This window comes from Opisthocomus hoazin, chromosome 3 (genome assembly GCF_030867145.1).
Source record: "Opisthocomus hoazin isolate bOpiHoa1 chromosome 3, bOpiHoa1.hap1, whole genome shotgun sequence".
Classification (NCBI taxonomy): Eukaryota; Metazoa; Chordata; class Aves; order Opisthocomiformes; family Opisthocomidae; genus Opisthocomus; species Opisthocomus hoazin.
The window spans coordinates 39,307,921-39,326,173 of record NC_134416.1 but is presented as its reverse complement, the minus strand read 5'-3'; the positions used below and the strand labels follow the sequence as shown (position 1 = coordinate 39,326,173).

The 18,253-nt window shown below is 39.2% G+C and overlaps 1 protein-coding gene across 4 annotated transcripts in view; it reads right to left on the bottom strand.

Annotated features, from left to right (window-relative positions):
* The window catches only part of NCOA2 (nuclear receptor coactivator 2), a 197,392-nt gene that overhangs the window by 66,688 nt on the left and 112,451 nt on the right, over nucleotides 1-18,253 (bottom strand). For all 4 annotated transcript variants that reach the window (XM_075416018.1, XM_075416021.1, XM_075416019.1 and 1 more), the window contains exons 4-5: nucleotides 13,695-13,796; nucleotides 12,624-12,796 (exon numbers count right to left, since the gene is read on the bottom strand). In XM_075416018.1, coding sequence (XP_075272133.1) covers nucleotides 12,624-12,796; nucleotides 13,695-13,777 — 256 coding nt within the window. In that variant the 5' untranslated portion in view covers nucleotides 13,778-13,796. The remainder of the gene's footprint in view (nucleotides 1-12,623; nucleotides 12,797-13,694; nucleotides 13,797-18,253) is intronic.

Sequence of the window (18,253 nt, the reverse complement as noted above, 5' to 3'; positions counted from 1 at the left end):
AGTCAATTCAGAAACAGTAATGTTCCTATTACTTCAAGGAAAGCAGAAGGAAAAACGAAAGCTTCCTAAAAGAACCTGTTTACTTCTGCATGTTAGTTACTTACAGGAATTTTTAATCCAAATCCTTCATGAAACTGCATTTAAGATTCATCTCATATATTTCAACAGCGGCTACATTACTTTGGGTACATTATGAATGCAGCACAGCTGTTGGAAGGATAGTAATGACTATTAACACGTACCATTTAAGATATTCTCTAAAATTAAAAGATCTTTTTTTATTACCCCAAAACAGTTTGGCTTATCTTGTTGCTAAGATTTACATCCAGACAAAGCCATTTTTAATCTCAATTACATTAATTTGTTCTGTCATATTTTCAAATGCCTGCTAATAGAACTGATAGGTACAAATGGGCTCCCTGCAATAGGCTGAACCATACTTAGAACTTAATTAATTAGGCATTATCATTTCTTGTTCTCTATCTCAGAGTCATGAAGCAGTGATCAGGACCCAGTCTTAAATAAGTCAGTATAATCCATAAACAGAAAAGCAATTAAACACAAACAGTATAGCTTTCTCTATTTTCTCAGTGAGCGTTATCAGTTCTCCTCCAAGTAGAAACTTTGACCTGCCTTAAAACCAGTTCCCTTAAGCGCAGGCGAGTAGCAGCTCACTGGAAGCGATGCTCCGTGCCAAGGCGGTGGACGCTGCTGAAGCGGACTCTGTAGCCTCGCTGGTCTTCCCCGGCCCAGGCTGCGAGTGAGGTGCCCCTTTTGGCAGTCATCTCACCAAGTATGCTGAACAAATGTAGCTTCAGCCAGGAGATGCTGGAGATTAAGGTGTGACTCCAGCTGTGTCCCTCCTTGGCAGGAAGGCTGTCAATGCAGGTCTGCTGCCAAGCCTGGGCATCAGATCAGAAGTGATAATCCAGAACCTTCTCCTTCAGTCTGCACTTATTCACTTGCAAAAAGCAACACGGGTGCTTACTCCTCACTTCATCTATCAGAGCACCAACAGGTGAGACCTTTCAAATAATAGTTATTTCTGCAGGATTATGGGTCTGCCTCAGCCTAAACATTTAAGAATACGGGTTTCTGAGCTAAATATCTAAATTCTAAGCCATTTGTAGATCTGGGCCAAAATCCTTATAAAAAAAAAAAACAACAAAAAAAACCAAACCAAAAAACACCAACAAAAAACCCAAACCCCCACCTTTGGAAAGCGTTTAAGCTGTTGAGATAAAGGATATACACTCCTTGTCTGACCTTCACAGAAAGAAGGAATGACAATGCCCACAACCATAAGGAAGAGTATTCTTACACAGTAACTCACAGCGACCCTGAGAAAACCAATATCCTTCCTTAGTTATATTTAATAAGGGTTTTATGGACTGGCTTCTTTGCCTGTATCACTGATACAAAAACCCAACAGAAAAAAAGCTTACTGGGCATCTTTACATTTTAGATTGCCAACCGCAAACATGTAATTATATTTTGAACATTTAGTACAATGGCCTGACAAGCTGTATTATAGTGTCCAGTTAAAATCAGCAGTTAGACAGATGGTGAGTCAACGTCCAAGCTTCATGGTAATAACAACAATCCTTGATATCGATCAGTGTAACACCCAATGATTTATTAGGAAGTTTTGCCACACTCCCTAAAACGATTTCATGATTTCTTACTGCAGCACTAAGAGAAAAAATAGTATCACAGAGACAACAGTGATTGGAATAAATCTGTCACAGGTACAAAGATGCTGGTCCCAAAACTATAGCTAAAGCTGCACTGAAGGCAAGAGAGACCGTAACTGGGGAAAACAAAATGCAGGACAATTATTAAAAAGGAGAGAAAAGAAAACAGCAAAGGCTGAAATACAAAGAAAATCCATTCTACATAAAATACCACTTTTGACAGCTAGTGACAGGGAGTATTGCCTTCAGAAAAGTCAAGACGGATATTAAGAAATAACCAAAGATGGAAAAATAAGCTCAAACATTCAAATATTTCCTCCAAGCTAAGGAGGTAAAAGGGTTTGTAGAAAAGAAGGAAGCCAGGAAGAATTATATGTTATTGGCACAAAATACCTCCATATTTTTCCACCCAACACCAAAACAAACAAACCAAGAAAAATCTAAATGAGGGTCCCTCTGAGTTTTCTGATCTATATTTAGAATTTACAACCTTGACATCTCTTCCTCATCGTTTTTTTTCATTTCCAAGTGAATCAATTGTTGTATTTAAGCACACTTCCTCTCCAATGTTGAACATAGGCCCAGACCTAATTTGACACAGAATAACCTGTCTCTGGAAGACATCTCCCTTGGAAGGATCATGGGAACTGCAGGTTGTTCCAACTCTTTCTAGGAAATTGTACCTCAGAAGAAAAAGTACCAGGAAAAATCTAATGCTCTTCCTGCTCACATATCTTAAGATGACAAGGGATCACTCTGTCTAGTCTGATTTCTGTAACACATCCCAAAATGTTTCAACCAGTGACTCCCGCATCATGCCAAGAACCTCCATCGAATTACAACACACTTTGAAGGACTTTCAGATCTGTTCAGGAGGGCTGATAGAACCTACCAGTTTCTTCATTAAGTTGCTTCAAATTCCAATTAACTTCCCATTAAGAACCTGCACCTTACGTATGAGTTGGCTTTTGCCACAGATGCCAAGTGTTAGGCCGTCTCCTGCCCTTGCCTGTTACGGAATCATCTGTGGCAGGCACACGGTGTAGGTCCATCTTGCCTTGTGTCAGTAAGCAAAGCAAGGTTTGCAGGGACATGCCTTTCTCCTGCAAGACGAATACAGCCTCAGTGGACAGAGGTACCACACTGCTGCTGCTTCCAAAGGGACATGTAGGTACTATTCCAGATAACACAGCAGTATCTGGAGCATCTCCAGTTACGGAGTATCTACTTTGAAAGTTTTCTACTTTAGCAGAACTTAAATTTATGTACTTTCCTGTCTCTGTCTTCTGACATATGCTCTGACCTTGTGTGAGCTAAAGAGTGGTTTGCTTTCAGAGGGAAGAGGGAGAGTATGTGTGTGCATAAGTGTGTAGTGCACATACAAGAGTACCCATTGTCTTGTAAAACACATATAGATGTGCCAATACACTTTAATGATGAAAGGAAACCTAAAGCATATATGTCTCAGCTCTCTAACCATCTGTATGAGGATATTCACTAGGAGCTCAACAGTCTCCTAGTATGACAGAGCAAGTAACTGATCATTTGCCACATCATCCTTCAGTCTATGTTTTTTCCCCCCAGTTGCACACTGTGGGTTTTCACAAAAGAAACTGAAAGCTGAAGTAGTAATTGTTTTTCATATCCTCAGTCATTTCGCATTCAAGGACCCCTGTTTCTAACTAACTGTGCAGTTGTCCATACGTAGACTCTTTTACAGAAATAACAAAATGAATGACTCAGAACAGATGCAATCATCTTGGTTCTAGTTTGAACACAGACAAGCCTTTGATCAATACCTCTTTAATGTGCTGCGAATCCACAGGTTTTCAGGATTCAGACATGGTATGAAAGGCACTGCACCCTATTGTGAGTAAATACTGTATTATCACTTTCCAGGCTGCAGTCTTTAAAAAGAAAAGATAAAAGCTGTGTAACAAAAACTAGGTTCCTTACAATGGATGATCTTATTTTGTCTGAAGTATCATCACTATTCTCAGTAAATTAATTTGCTATTCCATAAATTAAGCTCCACAGAGACAGTCCAGGCAACATGAAGTCTCCTTCTTCATTTACGTGCTTCACATGCTACTGAGATTAGAACGTTGCATTCACTAATCTGTAGCATACAGCAAGCCCTGGTCTTCTACAGTCAGCACCTTCTACACTGCACACCTTCCAGCAACAGGAGACTACAAACACAAAGACTCGCATCAGCAGCGCCCAATTCTTCTTTAGCACCTAAACTCAGTATTTCTTCTTCAGTACTTAAACTCAGTATTTATTCTTGGCCAGACACCTCTGAAGACAGAGCAGCTGGTGAGGAAACACTAGACTCAAGAGCTTAGTTCATACTGTGGAGGGCTGGATGTCAGCCTGTATTTCTGCATTTTCTTTTTTTCCCAATTTCCTAAAATGCTAAATGCATTTACAATTTCTACAGTTCATAAGAGATTACATGATAAACTGCAAAAGAAAAACTGTAAAGTTTTGAAGTTTAAAGCGCTCAGTGACAGGTTAAATGCAGCCTGAGAACAATATATTATCTGCAAGTAGGTAGCTTCCAAAATTCTAAATATCAGGAAGAAATGTCTCCATCTTTCTTATACAAGACATTTTTACTATACTCCCAGGAGTAAAAAAAATACATAGCCCATTCTATAAATATTAATATAATATTATTCTTTATTAATATAGTATTATTCTTTAAATGTTAACAAAACCAAAACTTTAACGAAAATATTCCTGCAAAGAACAAAGAGGGAACACTTGAGACATACCCCCCAGAGCATGTTAAATATAGCAGAAGCAGCTCAATCCTTTGTAGCATTCCCCAACATTGGTGGTATAGACCTTTCAGATCTCAACCATCTTTGCAGCTACAGAGCATAAAATAAACCACCACGCTCCAGGAGTTTGAATGATTTTTCTCTCTTGGTCATTTAGAAGTTACAAAAGAAAAAAAAATAAAGATCAAATATAAGCAGAATACAAGGGGCATGCAAAACAAGCAAGCAAGTTTTCCTGTAACACCTGCCAATAATTACTACTACTACCTGAAAAAAGACCACTATCTTAACAGTTAGGAGTGAACATTGTGTTTCTCTTCAACTTTGAGCCACAACTTGGAGTCAAAGATTAGCTTCATGCAAATGATCTCTAGAACTGAAGTCATCCATCATCGACAAAGTTGAAGCCCACGGACAAGAGACATGTCCGTGGGCACTAAGTGACAGCCATCGCCTGACACCCTGCAATGCCCAACAGTGCCAAGACAGCTGCAGGCGTTTGCCCACGGCTCAGTCATTGCTGGCACGCTTGACTGGAAAGGGGCCCCACCAAGGACCCGTGGGGACACAGATCCTCTCCTCCCTCACTAGACCAGCCAAGTAAAAATACTGCTCAGGCTCACCACACAGCTGCACAAATCTCACTGCCAGGGTGAGGCAGGGAATGAAAAATCCTACCCAGGAGGAGGGCAGGGATGGTGGAACCAGGGCCTCATTTCCCACAGGTGAGCCTGCAGACTGCACAGCAACATCCTTAGGACCACTCTATTATTGCTCTTAGTCAGAATAAAGAAGACAAAATTGACCTAAATCTCCTAATCAGATGATGAGTAAACAGTCTCATTAACTTTGGGGAACAAGGCTATATTTATTCTAAAATGGCAGATAGGACTCTAATCATGATTACGAAGCAAAAAATGACAACAAACCACTAAACGTTATTAAGCACATCAATTTTACACTGGTTTCACAATTTTGATTACCAGTCTGATGATTATTCTTGTCTGTTTTCCTGGAGCAAGAGAATCACAGAATCACACACTGGTTTGGGTTGGAAGGAAGCTTTAAAGATCATTTAGTCCACCCTCCCTGCCATGGGCAGGGACATCTTTCACTAGATCAAGTTCCTCTGAGTCCTGTCCAACTTGACCTTGACAGGGCATCCACAGCTTCTCTGGGCAACCTGTCCCAGTGTCTCATCTATCTCACTGTAAAAAATTTCCTCCTTATGTCCAATTTAAATCTCTTTCAGCTTAAAACCACTGGCCCTTGTCCTGTCACTACAGGCCTCAGTAAAAAGTCTTTGTCTTTCTTGTAAATCCCCTTTCAATATTGTAAGGCCACAAAATTGCCCTAGTGAGGCCCCATCTGGAGTACTCTGTCCAGTTCTGGGCTCTCCACTTCAAGAAGGATGAGGAGCTACTGGAGAGAGTCCAGCGGAGGGCTACGAGGACAGTGAAGGGACTGGAGCATCTCTCCTACGAGGAGAGGCTGGGGGAGCTGGGCTTGTTTAGCCTGAAGAAGAGAAGGTTGAGAGGGGACCTTATAAATGCTTGTAAATATCTCAAGGGTGGGTGTCAGGAGGATGGGGCCAGACTCTTTTCAGTGGTGCCCAGTGACAGGACAAGGGGCAATGGGCACAAACTGAAGCATTAGAAGGTCCATCTGAACATGAGGAAGAACTTCTTCCCTCTGAGGGTGACGGAGCACTGGAACAGGCTGCCCAGGGAGGTTGTGGAGTCTCCTTCTCTGGAGATATTCAAGACCTGCCTGGACAAGGTCCTGTGCAGCCTGCTGTAGGTGAGCCTGCTTCGGCAGGGGGGTTGGACTAGATGACCCACAGAGGTCCCTTCCAACCCTGAACATTCTGTGATTCTGTAATATGGTCTCCCCAGAGCCTTCTCCTCTCCAGGCTGAACAATCCCAACTCTCTCAATAGTTTGAGCCCAGTGTGGACAGAGCTATATGTCATACAGGTGTCCTCAGCTGCTCCTCTTATAAGCCGTATTAATTAAATTACAACACTGCTTCCACAGAAAACTATTAGTATAGCTAAAATGCCGTAACTTATGTGCAGATAAGGCCTCAGCCAACTAGTCTGCATGATATGCATCTCCAGTAAAATAAAGAAAGCTCAGGAAATTTCCCACTTGATGGGTCTGCTGGCTAATGAGTACCTTTCCTCAGAGCCAGAAAAGAAACCGATGGTCTGCATTACCTAAAACCAGTCTGAATTCTTCAGTGAATCGGTAGCTATCTGCAGGCATGTAAGTAGCAAAGTCAACGTAACTGGATATTTAGCAAAAAAGCTTTACAACGTACAGAGGAAGATCAAAGCCATTTTTAGTGCACCACTCTCAGCTGTAGGTAGAGGAGACAGCAAAGCAAATTCAGTAATAGATTTTTTGTAAATGTTCTGCATAAATTGCTTGACTTCACAGCACAAATTCCTCTGACGCTTAATTCAGTCTTAAAATCCTATCAGGCTGAAAGTACAGCACATATCAATAATAATAGCCATGCAGAACTCCTTAAAAAAAAAAATCAAAAATTGGCATCAATTTTAAATCTTCTGCCATCTCAAATATGACCAACGTAAAAAAATACAATTACAGTAAAACTGACCAACTGAAATAGTTGCAAAACAAAAAAAAAAGTCTGCTTATGCTCTCTTGTCTTAATATCCTGATTTGGCAAAACATTTATGCATATAACTTTAAACCTTTAAGTAGTTCCACTGACTTAACAGGGATTACTCGTCTGCTTAAAGTTAGGCAGTTGCTTAAATACCTTGTGAAATATGAATCTAAATTCAGATCTGATAAATTCAAAGTAGCAGCAGCCAAAGTAACACCTCATTACAGCTTTAAGACCATGCCGTTTTCCTTTAGCAAGCTATTTTACTTGCATACTGGCGCTGGAGGCAACAATAGACTGTCTGCTGGAGTGACCCTGTGATTAGAAAGTAGTACTGCTACAGGGAAGCAAAAACTGCTTTTGCTATCAAATGCAAAACCAGAAAAAGAAGATATATATGATTAACAACACGCTGCCTTTTTAAATTCATACAGGTTCCATAGCTCTTGCACATCGCTCTTCATTAAGTATGTCTCCTTCTCCCAACGTTGTTTAGCTTTCATATGGTGATTCATCCTCTCCAAGGTCTGTCTTGTAAGGCTACTCTGAAAACAAGATCTGGCAACTCAAGAGCGTACATTAACAGCTAGACCGATAACCACCACCCTGATATTCCTTCCCCGTACTACTGAAAAGCTGATCTACGGAACACAAAGCCTCTTCAGAAACTGGTGACGCATGAAAGCTGGACTCTGCAGGAAAACGGAACCAAGACATAAAATCGCACTTGGGGATACTTTGGCACAGCAGGTTATATCCCACCGTTTGTGAATCTAAGTAAGACAGGTGGATGCCATCCTAAAAGAAGGCTACAGAAAACAGAAAGGCATGGAAGGTAGAAGGAGAAAAATATGATATGCAGACCTGGAGTTTAATAAAAGATACTCAGGGGACTTGAGAACAAAACCCATGTCTTGTACTTGACGTCAGGACACATTCTTCAGCGCTCCTACTGCAAGGGTCAGAGGAGACTGCTTAGCTAGAGAAACCGCTGAGGGATCTTAAGGTGATCTTCTGCGTTCTCTGTACCTTTTGCATTTCTGATATCCAGAGAAGAGGGTAAAAGCACAACTGAATAATGAAGAAAAGGAGGTTTCAAAGCCTGAACCAGGAGATGTTCAAGCAGTGAAATGTAACAAATAGTCTCTGCTTTAAAATGTGAGCTATTTACCTGCTGAGACTGAGGTTAGCATGATGGATAAAAAGAGCTTTAAACTAAGGGCAAAGGTTTAATTTTTATATCCTGCTTAATACCTAGAAGGAAAAAAAAAATCAGCTAAGGGGTACGGATCAACCAAAAGCAATAATGAGAAAGAAAAACGCTACCATAATGAGAGGAGACAGGCAGATGGTAAGATACAAGAAAAGGACTACTGTAGGTAGAAATCAAATGAGATTGATGTGAAAGACTACAACTTATTGTAAATGAAGGAAGAAGAAAACACAGACTCCTTTTATTTGCTGTCAGAATTTTGTTGTCTTCACACGTGAGAAAACATTTCCAGCAGTACTTACACAACTGAAATGAATCTGTCTTAAGTGTTGAAGTTGTTTCTTAAAAATAAGGTAGGATCCTAAAATCAGGTATTATTTTACTAGATATATTTCTTCAGTACAATCAAATGGCTTTATAGCTTCTTGGCTGTCTGGCATATAAAGGAACATTTACCCCCAGCGGTCTTTACACTTGCCTAAATCAAGTTTTTTCAATTAAGCACGTGCAAATCGGACCTTACTGTGCTTGTACACATCTGTATAAATTATGAACACATCTGCAACATATATGACTATTACTATTTCAAAGTAACTTAACACAGACTGCAAATAACAGGAGAGCTTACACTTTCACGACTATGTAAAACAACCATGAAACCACCATTTCATATCACTTTCATGCTATAAAAAAAAAACCTGAACAATTTTTTTCCCCTCAGTACTTGAAACCCAACTCTCAGATCCCCAGTAGAAATATCCACTTAAGGTTTACATGAATACAACTCCTGTTTCATCTTCATGCTAGAATCACAATTTTTCATCTCCTCTGGACATCCACAAATCTCTATCCAATCACAGTAAGATAATATGGTAAAAGCCCTCAGTAGAAAATTAAGCTTTTGTAAAGAAACTTGTCTTCATTTCCCCAAGTATGAATTCAAAACCCAGGCTAAAACTACACACAATAGTTACATCTTCCAAATATCTTTAATTCTTCTAATGAATTCAGTTACACGCTTATATTTATAACTTGCTTTCAAATTGTAATAAACCGACTCGCTAACATACCACAACTAAAGAACCTTTGAAGTATATACTGTGAGAAATGATACAAAGATAACAGATATAGTATTGCAAATATATATTTGCATATACAATAGATCAGGATAACATTATACTAAATTATATAGTACTACTACAACAAAAAAATCTATTACTTTTTTTCAGCTACCAGCCCAGCAAGCTTGACATGGGAAATGAACGTCAATCTGTATTTCTTCTTTCCTTGTTTCCACTCCTAGAACCCAGAACAAAGTCTCCTTGTCAAATCTCAGTAGCAGCTATAAAACTTGTTGCTTTCAGTGGCTTTACAAGGTATTTATAACTGACTGCGCTTTTGTCAGTAATTAGACCTATATGTGCAATTCTATTTATAGACGAAGAAAATCTGTGAAGAATTTTTGGTATTTATTTCAAAAATCTAACCTCTTTACTAAAACTTCTACATAATAAAACTCTAAAATGAGTTTTCGCTAATTTAATCTAATCTGTTGCTAATTTAATTTAATCTGTCTTTGAAGAAACGCAGAGCAGACCCACTGCAAAAGCTGAGTCATCTTAATCTGTCTGTGTTAGTGTAGAATCACTTAGCAATTTTAGGACATTCATTTAGTTTTCTCCTACAGGTATTTCATGTAACACTAAAAATCAACAAAACATGATTTTTAACCTTAGTCTCTCATACTATTTCATGTAACACCAAAAATCAACAAAACAATTGTACGAAAATATTATTTTTAACTTTAGTCTCATGACACTTTAAGCAAGTATAGGATTATTGTCATCATTTTGTTTTAGAGATAGATCTTGTTAAGACAACGCAAATGTTTCACCTTTGTAAAGGTGTTCTAACATGTCTTGGCAGTGGAAAAGCAATTAGAAAGATCTGAAACAACCTAAAAGTTAATGCATTTAAATGATGAGTATATGTAAGTGCAGGATTCCCCACGAGGTGATAAATTACGTAAAAAACGTGAGACGGCAACGGTAACAGCCTCATTAGGTCTTCAATCTGTTTGCCTTGCTTAGGTCAGGTTTTTTGTGGCACTCAACGCAACTATAGGTGTACTGTACTGGTCATGCAGTTTGAGTGTTTACTGCTTGTGAGACCTATTTGTTAATGAAATGCCTGTTCCAAAACAACACTGCACTTCAGAGTATGCTGTCATTTGAATTTTTTCTTAAAAGGAAAAGCCTTTTAAATTTGTTATTACAACAAACAGATGTAGCTTCTATGTAGAAATCGGTATCAAACTTTTAATTAAAGGACTAATTTCAAGAATTCTAATCTTTGTTTCTAGATCTTGAGATGCTATTAATGACCACCTTGAAGGTCTCAGTGTTTTGCAATTCCCCTTAGAGAAGCTTAAAGTCTAGTCTGTACCAGCTATGAGTTTCACGGCAAGACCCAAACAGTTACCAGTCCAGTCTAACTGTTCTCAGCTGAAGAACCTTGTGCAACAAATCAACATCATAAGGAGTAATTTACTGTCTTTATTGCTCAAGGGTTGCAAACTACTTCTACTTGTTGAAATAAACAGTATTCATAGCATTTTAGTCTGTCTTTAGAATTGTATTTTCAGTTGTTTTTGCAATAAAACTTTATGAGCTTAGAAAATTAAGTGCAATTCAGCTTTGGTACAATTCTGGCCTGTGATAATTTCAGTAATTTACACGTAACCTGGTCTGATGAGTGTGAACATTTTATAACAACAGGAAAACTGTTTTTATGATATTGGTCACGAACAACAAAACCCTGGATTTGACAAAGTTGCCATTAGTTAGAGCCAGATTTTCAGAGCAGATTTTCTGGAGCTGTTGAGACAATTACCAAGTGGACTAACAGATTTTTCGCTGTGCACCTACTTCCTAAGAAAACACAATTTTGTTGTCATTTCTCATCCCTTCTCAGATAAGGGTAAGCAGAATGTGTCTGCTGATGACAGCAAAGCAAAAATCCAAAACTGAAAGTGAGAAAAGGAAGCAGAAAAGAAAAGGAGGGAAAAAAAAAATCTCAGAAGCCAGCAAGGTGCAAAATGATGATGGACACTGTGTCAGGTTAAAAGGCAGACTTCTAATATGGGGCATGGCAACTTCAGTAGAATCTCCATTTTAAAAGTTATGGCAACCTAACAGCAAGGAGAACAAGCTGAAAAATAGAACATTCTTGAAGATTAATCAGTTAGAAACTCTTTGGAGGCAGCTGACACAATTTGACACTTTCCACTTGGCTTTGAATATGCTGTTGTCTGAAACTGCAGATCTACACATCTACTTGTTTCAGAAATCAATCTGCATCTAAATTATGCAACACGTTATCTCCACTTTTTTAACTTCACACATACAGTATGGAGAAGGAAATACTATTTTCCCACAGAAATCACAGAATACTGAAAAAGTGAAAGATGCCAATGAAAGTGTTTGGAAACCAAAGGAATCACTCTAAACACAGTTTATGAAGAGATTGCAATCATCTACATTAAAAGTGATACGCACCTACTTGAAGAATTTGAATCTGCCCCAAACACCTGCAGTGCTATTCATGCCTACCCAGATAGACATGTGCCACAAAACCCACTTCCAAAAATTTAAAATTTCTAAGATTTTTTTTTTTTTAAAAAGGAACTATATTAAAAGAAATACAAACCTAATCTTCTAGACAAAGAACAGGAAGAAAACTGTCACGTTCTCTGGTTTACATTTATAACAGGAGCCTATCTAGAGATTAGAATAGTTTCAACTCTATTGTAGTTGAGGATATGATGTCATCATTTAAGCGACGCAGATAATTTAGTCCACAATATCTATTCATACCAACAAAAGAAAGCAAAAGCGGGGATGCAGAGTACTTTCACACCCCACTCTACTGGACTATTCCTGTTTCACATGGACCCATCATCCTTCCCCCCCCCCCCCCCCCCCCAAGCCACCTGCTAATTTAACTTTTGTAAAATCACAACTCACTTCAATTCTATTAGATGCACGCACTGGACCGACCGATTTTCTTTTCCTCTAGGGAATTTCTGAATTTTCTGTGAAGCTTATTTTTAAAATAGTGAACATGATACTTGACACACTCCATTTACATGGCATTACAGCATTTTTCATTACTGATTAAAAAAAACTTGGGAATTTGCTACAGGAAAGCTGAAGAGACCATCAGGTTTGCCAAAAATAAAGTAATAATATACACAGAAAATACTGAAAGTCAATTAATTAGCCTTCTTACCTTGTTCTTTTATCTGTCGAATTTGCTTCACAGTTTCTTTCAAGATTGCACATTTGTCAGGTTTGAAGTTGAAGTTGTCAATATCATTAAAATTTGCAAAAATCAGCTCTGCAAGTTCTTCTATATATTTATTCTCTTGCTCACGATTGCGTTTCTCAGTGCTTCTTTTAGGGCTGAAAGAGGAGTTTATAAAAATGTTGTACTTAATGTCCGTTTGTTTGCCTTCTGGCCAGCTCAAAGATGGTTTCAAATGGTTTGAGAGTAGTTTAACTAAAACATTGAGAACTGCCCTCTCTCATTACAAAAAATGTAACTTACAAGTTTCTCAAGCAGAAAGGTTTCCTCTGGAACACGGCAAGAAGCATTAAAAAAGACATTACTTCTTTTTTCCCCCAGCAGTCATGTTTTTGTTTCAAAAGAGATTTGGGATTTGAAATTCAACACATAGGGTTAACTGGGGGGGTGGGATTTGAACATTTACAAGCATCCCTCCACGTGGCGCTGAGAATCCAAGGAGTATCATATAGTGACAGTGTATGAGAAAACAAAACAGCTTAAAAAGTTACACCAAACAAATCCATACTCCCCGCCTCCTTGTGAAATTACACACACAGTCACAAGCAAAAATGCTGAAAGAGTGGTTCTGCTTTAAAATTTGTGTTGCAAATTGCTATAAAACTGAAAAATATTTTTCAAGTCCCTGATTATGACATACAAGAGAGGTGGTAAAAAAAATCTTAGATTGCCAGATGAGTGACTGAAGACTCTCGGCAATGATTAGCCAAAAAATATTTTTACATACCTTCTACATTATCACCCAAATTGTGTATTTTGGCACTAGGTTAGATTTAAAACAAACAAGAAAATAGTAAGAAAAGACAATGCCTCCATACTCCCCATCCCAAAACCCACAACGACACAGGATCACCGAATTGGAGTAGTTTGGTACTGACTTTGCTCTGCAAGAATGGCAAGTTTGCAATTTTCTAAATGATTATGAAAAATATGTGCACACGCTACATTTTTTCTAAGTCTTTCTCATTCAACATCTTCAGACACAAATGGTCTAACCTGGGTCCAAGCTGATCAGGATCCTTGCGCTTTCTTGACTCTGCCCTGGATGGGTCAGAGGTATTTTCTCCCATCCCACTCATCTTGAACACATATCAGCAACTAAAAGAAAGAAATTGCGAGAAAGGTTTATGGTGGAAAAGTCATCAGTTCTCTGTTCATATTTTTAAGTTTCTTGTTCCATGCCCAACTCAGTTTTTACTTGGCAAATCTACCATTCGAAACAGAGTTTGTTTGAAAGGTACCAATAAAAATACTGTGTTCATGACCCCACAAAATGCCATACAAAACTGCTTCAGAAGAAAATTTCTGGCGGCCAAGTAAAGCGTTATCATCTCTTTGATTGTTACCAGTTACGTAAGAACAGATTACTACCTTTTGTGCCTGGGTTGCTGATTTTTCAAGGCAATTTTGCAAGGCTGAATGAGGAAAGACAAAGGGGAAGCCACAGTGCCACACAACAAGAAGAGCACAACAGAATTGAAATACATGAAACGAAACGTGCATCTCAGCTACGTGAAAAGGTAGGAGGCGCAGCTTTAGTTAAAAACCAGAAGACAATGCTTGCACAAGTACACATACAATACCGTAGAAACAGAACATCTGTCAACTCTAGAGAACAGTAAGGAACTGACCAATATTTTGTGCATATAATCTACCTCATAAAGAAAATAACTTCTTAAACTATAGCATGTTCAAACAACACAAGCTTATTATAATTTGTGCAATAAACAGCCCGTGGAAATCCTGCCCCACTCCTGGCCGCCTGTTGTCCTGTGCACCATCAGAGCACACGAAACTCGCCTGCCCCAGATCATGCGCTCCTCAGTAAGTACTGATATTCCAGAGGCAGAAAACACTACTACAAAGGGCACAGGGAGCTGATGTGAATGATCAAAGCTCATGCAATGCAGGGCAGCGCTAGCTCACCATCTGCCTAGTTGCTGCCAGTTTTGTAAGGATGATGGTAGAGAGACATTGCCAGACATCTCAGAGAGCTCCTGTGTTGTTTGGGACTAGCACAAAAATAAACACGAGGGCCATGAAGGAGGTGAGTGTCTCCAGGAGGTGATTCATACTGTGCTAATATAAGAGCTGGAGCCTGTAATTCCATGATCACTTCACAGTGGCATAAAATGGAAATCAGATATCAAAACAAGGTGGGGGTCCATCACCTCCTTCAAGCCCTTCATTTCTGCCCCACCAGTTCTTCCCTCTGCTAGCCAACTCAGGCATGCATTGAACTTAATGAGGGGAATGTTTGGGTTAAAACTGGGGTCCCCTTCTCTTCTTCTTTTTGTTCTTGACACTGTATAAAACCTAGCAGCCAGAGATTGCTGGCACTAGGATGTTCTCACTGGAACTCCTAGTTTTCCCAATGACCTGGCTGAATGAAGATACTGTCAGAAACAGCCTGGACACTAAGATCCAAGCAGTTCTACAGGGATGCTGATAAAGGCTACTTATTGAAACTGGAGCAAGCAAATTAAGACTTGCAGCTGTCTCAGATTCAGAACTGAACATCATCTAACGTTTTTCTAAATAAATAAAAAAAACCCCACCCAAAAAACTCCTAAGAACAGAAATTCCTTTCTTTGTACTGAAAATATTTTTTAACCAGTTCGAGCAGAAAATTGAGTAACTTTCTTTTTTCTAGATATTGACCAAGTGTCATGAAAAAGACTGTATCATACCTTAAATGTATAGCTGCCAGCTAGTCTTTGACATGCATGGTATCAGATTCTATTTGAAAAATACCTGGATTATCTTTTTCTCTATTATAGAGTCTATACATGCATATGTGTATCTACATGTACATACATACTGCCACCGTTTTGAGAACAACCCATTGCAAGAAGAGCAAGAAGGCCTTAGTTCTGCGGCAGAGCAGAGCTGAGCTCTCAAAGGGAAGATGTACCGTCACAAACTCCATCAGTCCGTACTCGCTGGAGAACCCCCAGTGACGTCCGTCAGTCCATTCACAGTTCCACACCAACACCAACCTTACTGCAGAGCGTAAAACATCTACTGCAGTCTCCAGTGTGGACTGTGACACTGGCTGTTCCTTAACAACTACATATCTTCACTGGTTTCTGGCCCCAGCAGCCATTCACATCCTAATTTATCTAAATACAAAAGTAGAAATATACATTTGTCTAACTGGCTAGGAGCTAAGCACTTTCTTGATAAAACACAATTTCATAATTATCACAAGTAGAGCTCCAAGGAACGAGCAACATACTCTTAAGAAAACTGTGATGATAATTAAAGAGAAATTGTAAGGAGACAGCAGTTTCACATCAGTGGAAAGCTGGAACTGTCCTTGGGGCTCTGTTCCAATGACTAATTTTTCACAGACTGGGGTGAGAAAAAAGATCATCAGCATGATGAAAGCTGTACATTCGAGATATCTGATCTCCGAGCCAGACTCAGGACGGTGACCTAAAGTTCAGAAGAAAAATTAGGCTGGGGAATCCCTTCATTTCTTATGCTTCCCAAGTAATACCTGAGAAACCTAAATCGGTTAACCATTTTTCTTGAGAAAAGCAAGCACAATTCACAAAAACCTGTCAAACATTCAACAGTCGTCATCTCCCCCAAGACTAGTAAGAATTAAAGTCAGAGCTCAGCATTTAGGGGGAACACCCCCCTCCACTCCTCCTTCTTCCCCCTGAAAGCAAATAGGAACACTTACTGACAGTTTTCCCACCTATTCTGCCAGGTTTACTTCAAAGGGAAGTTTATTTTTGCAAGAACCAAAGTTTCACCAGTAACTCCACCAATGCATAGCTCAGTTCTTGCATTCACACTGATGCTGTTCTGTAGCAATTCCAGCACGTCTATGGTAGCAGCCTTCGGAGGACACATTAAAGCCAACCTCCCACCATAAACATCCAAACTTCATCCTTCTGTATCTACGAGAATAAAAGTGGTACCATTATTATGAAACTAGCACCTTCTCCCCATGTAAATGTAGTAACTGGATCTAAACAAACAGTTTATTTATTACTAGTATTACTTTATTTGCACTTAACAAGCCATTATGTCTTTTTCTCAGCAGCATTATCAGATTGTTCTTAGAACCAGTTAACCCATTTCTTTTTACTCATCATAAAACTTTTCTGGAAATCTACCACCTACTATCGTGTTTGCTTTCTGCTCTCTCTATGTCTTAATTAAAAATCACATTCTGCACCTCAAAAACCTGTCCAGGCTCTGCAGCTCCTGTGCTGTAGGTGCAGAATGAAAAATCCAGAGTTAGGTGCCTTGGAAAGTGAAGAGCTAGATAGACAATATTAAGTCAATCTAAAAAATCTCACAGGCCAAAATGAAAGCCACTCAGCAGTATCTAGTACACTACTAAAATCAAAAGGATGTGCCCCCAAACTCTATCTCCCTAGGGATTCAGGGGATGACTGGGATAGGTAAAGTTCTGCTATTCTCTTGGGTTTCAGCAACTGAAACCCTCTCCTGAGTTAGGAGAAATGAGGAGGAATCAGCTTTTTGAAGCTGTGAATAGATAATCTGCTGCGCTGCTCTTCCATAACACTATGCACCAACTAGAAAAGCCAGAAACTGGGCAACAGAGATTCAGTCCCCTCTTTGCAGAGGGGTTACAAGTCTATTTCTCATCTCGCAGGACAGCCTCCTAGGTGGTAGGCTATCTGCTTGCCAAAAGTGGACATTTATGAAGCAAAGTGGGCAAGGTTAATTATCTCTTGCAGTGCAATAGGAATCTTTCGGTGTGTAGCCCACACCAACTAAACTCACTGGTAAGTAGTTCAAACACTGTCTTAAGACACAAGAGACTGAGGTCTGCATACTTTAGGCTGAAGAGGGGAGCAAACCCGTATCTCCCATTTCTCAGCAATGACTCTAACAAGTTGAGTCAGAGGTAAGCACCCTCCCAGTTTCCTCATGCCTTTTAAAAATCAAGCAGCTATGTGAAATTTTTTTCCATGAGCTAATTCACATTCAAGATCTCTGCATATTACTAGATGAAGATCTCTGAAGAGTCTAGATACCTCTACAAATTTAAGGTCGTATAAGCAAGGAACTAAAACCACATTTTTCAGAAGAAAGTACTATTGGGCACATGTAGTATCAAAGAGCAGGCACCTAGGAAACTTTCAAGTAAGAAGGGGAAAACCTCATGAATTTAGATGGAATTGATAAATGAATTTTAGATGTACAAACACCTGTGGGTCAGGAGCAGCTAAACTGTCTACAGTGCTTTTTAGGTTCTGCCCTAAGTCCCTCTACACACATTAATTTATCCATCTCAAAATTTCTTGGTTATTCATTATTACTATTAGTTTTAGAATACACAAAAATTCATAACATTAAATAAATTAATATTCTTTAACAAGATAATTTAGGAACTTTTAAAGTTGTTCTAAATATCCTTAGGCTCCTGAACCACATAGATAGCTTATCAGACCAGAAAATAAGCTCCCAAACTTGAAGTCTGATTTTTTCCAGGAAACATGACAATTCAAAACTGAAGCCACAGTGAATAGAATGACAAGTTACAGGCTCTAGCTCCAGCAGACCTCACC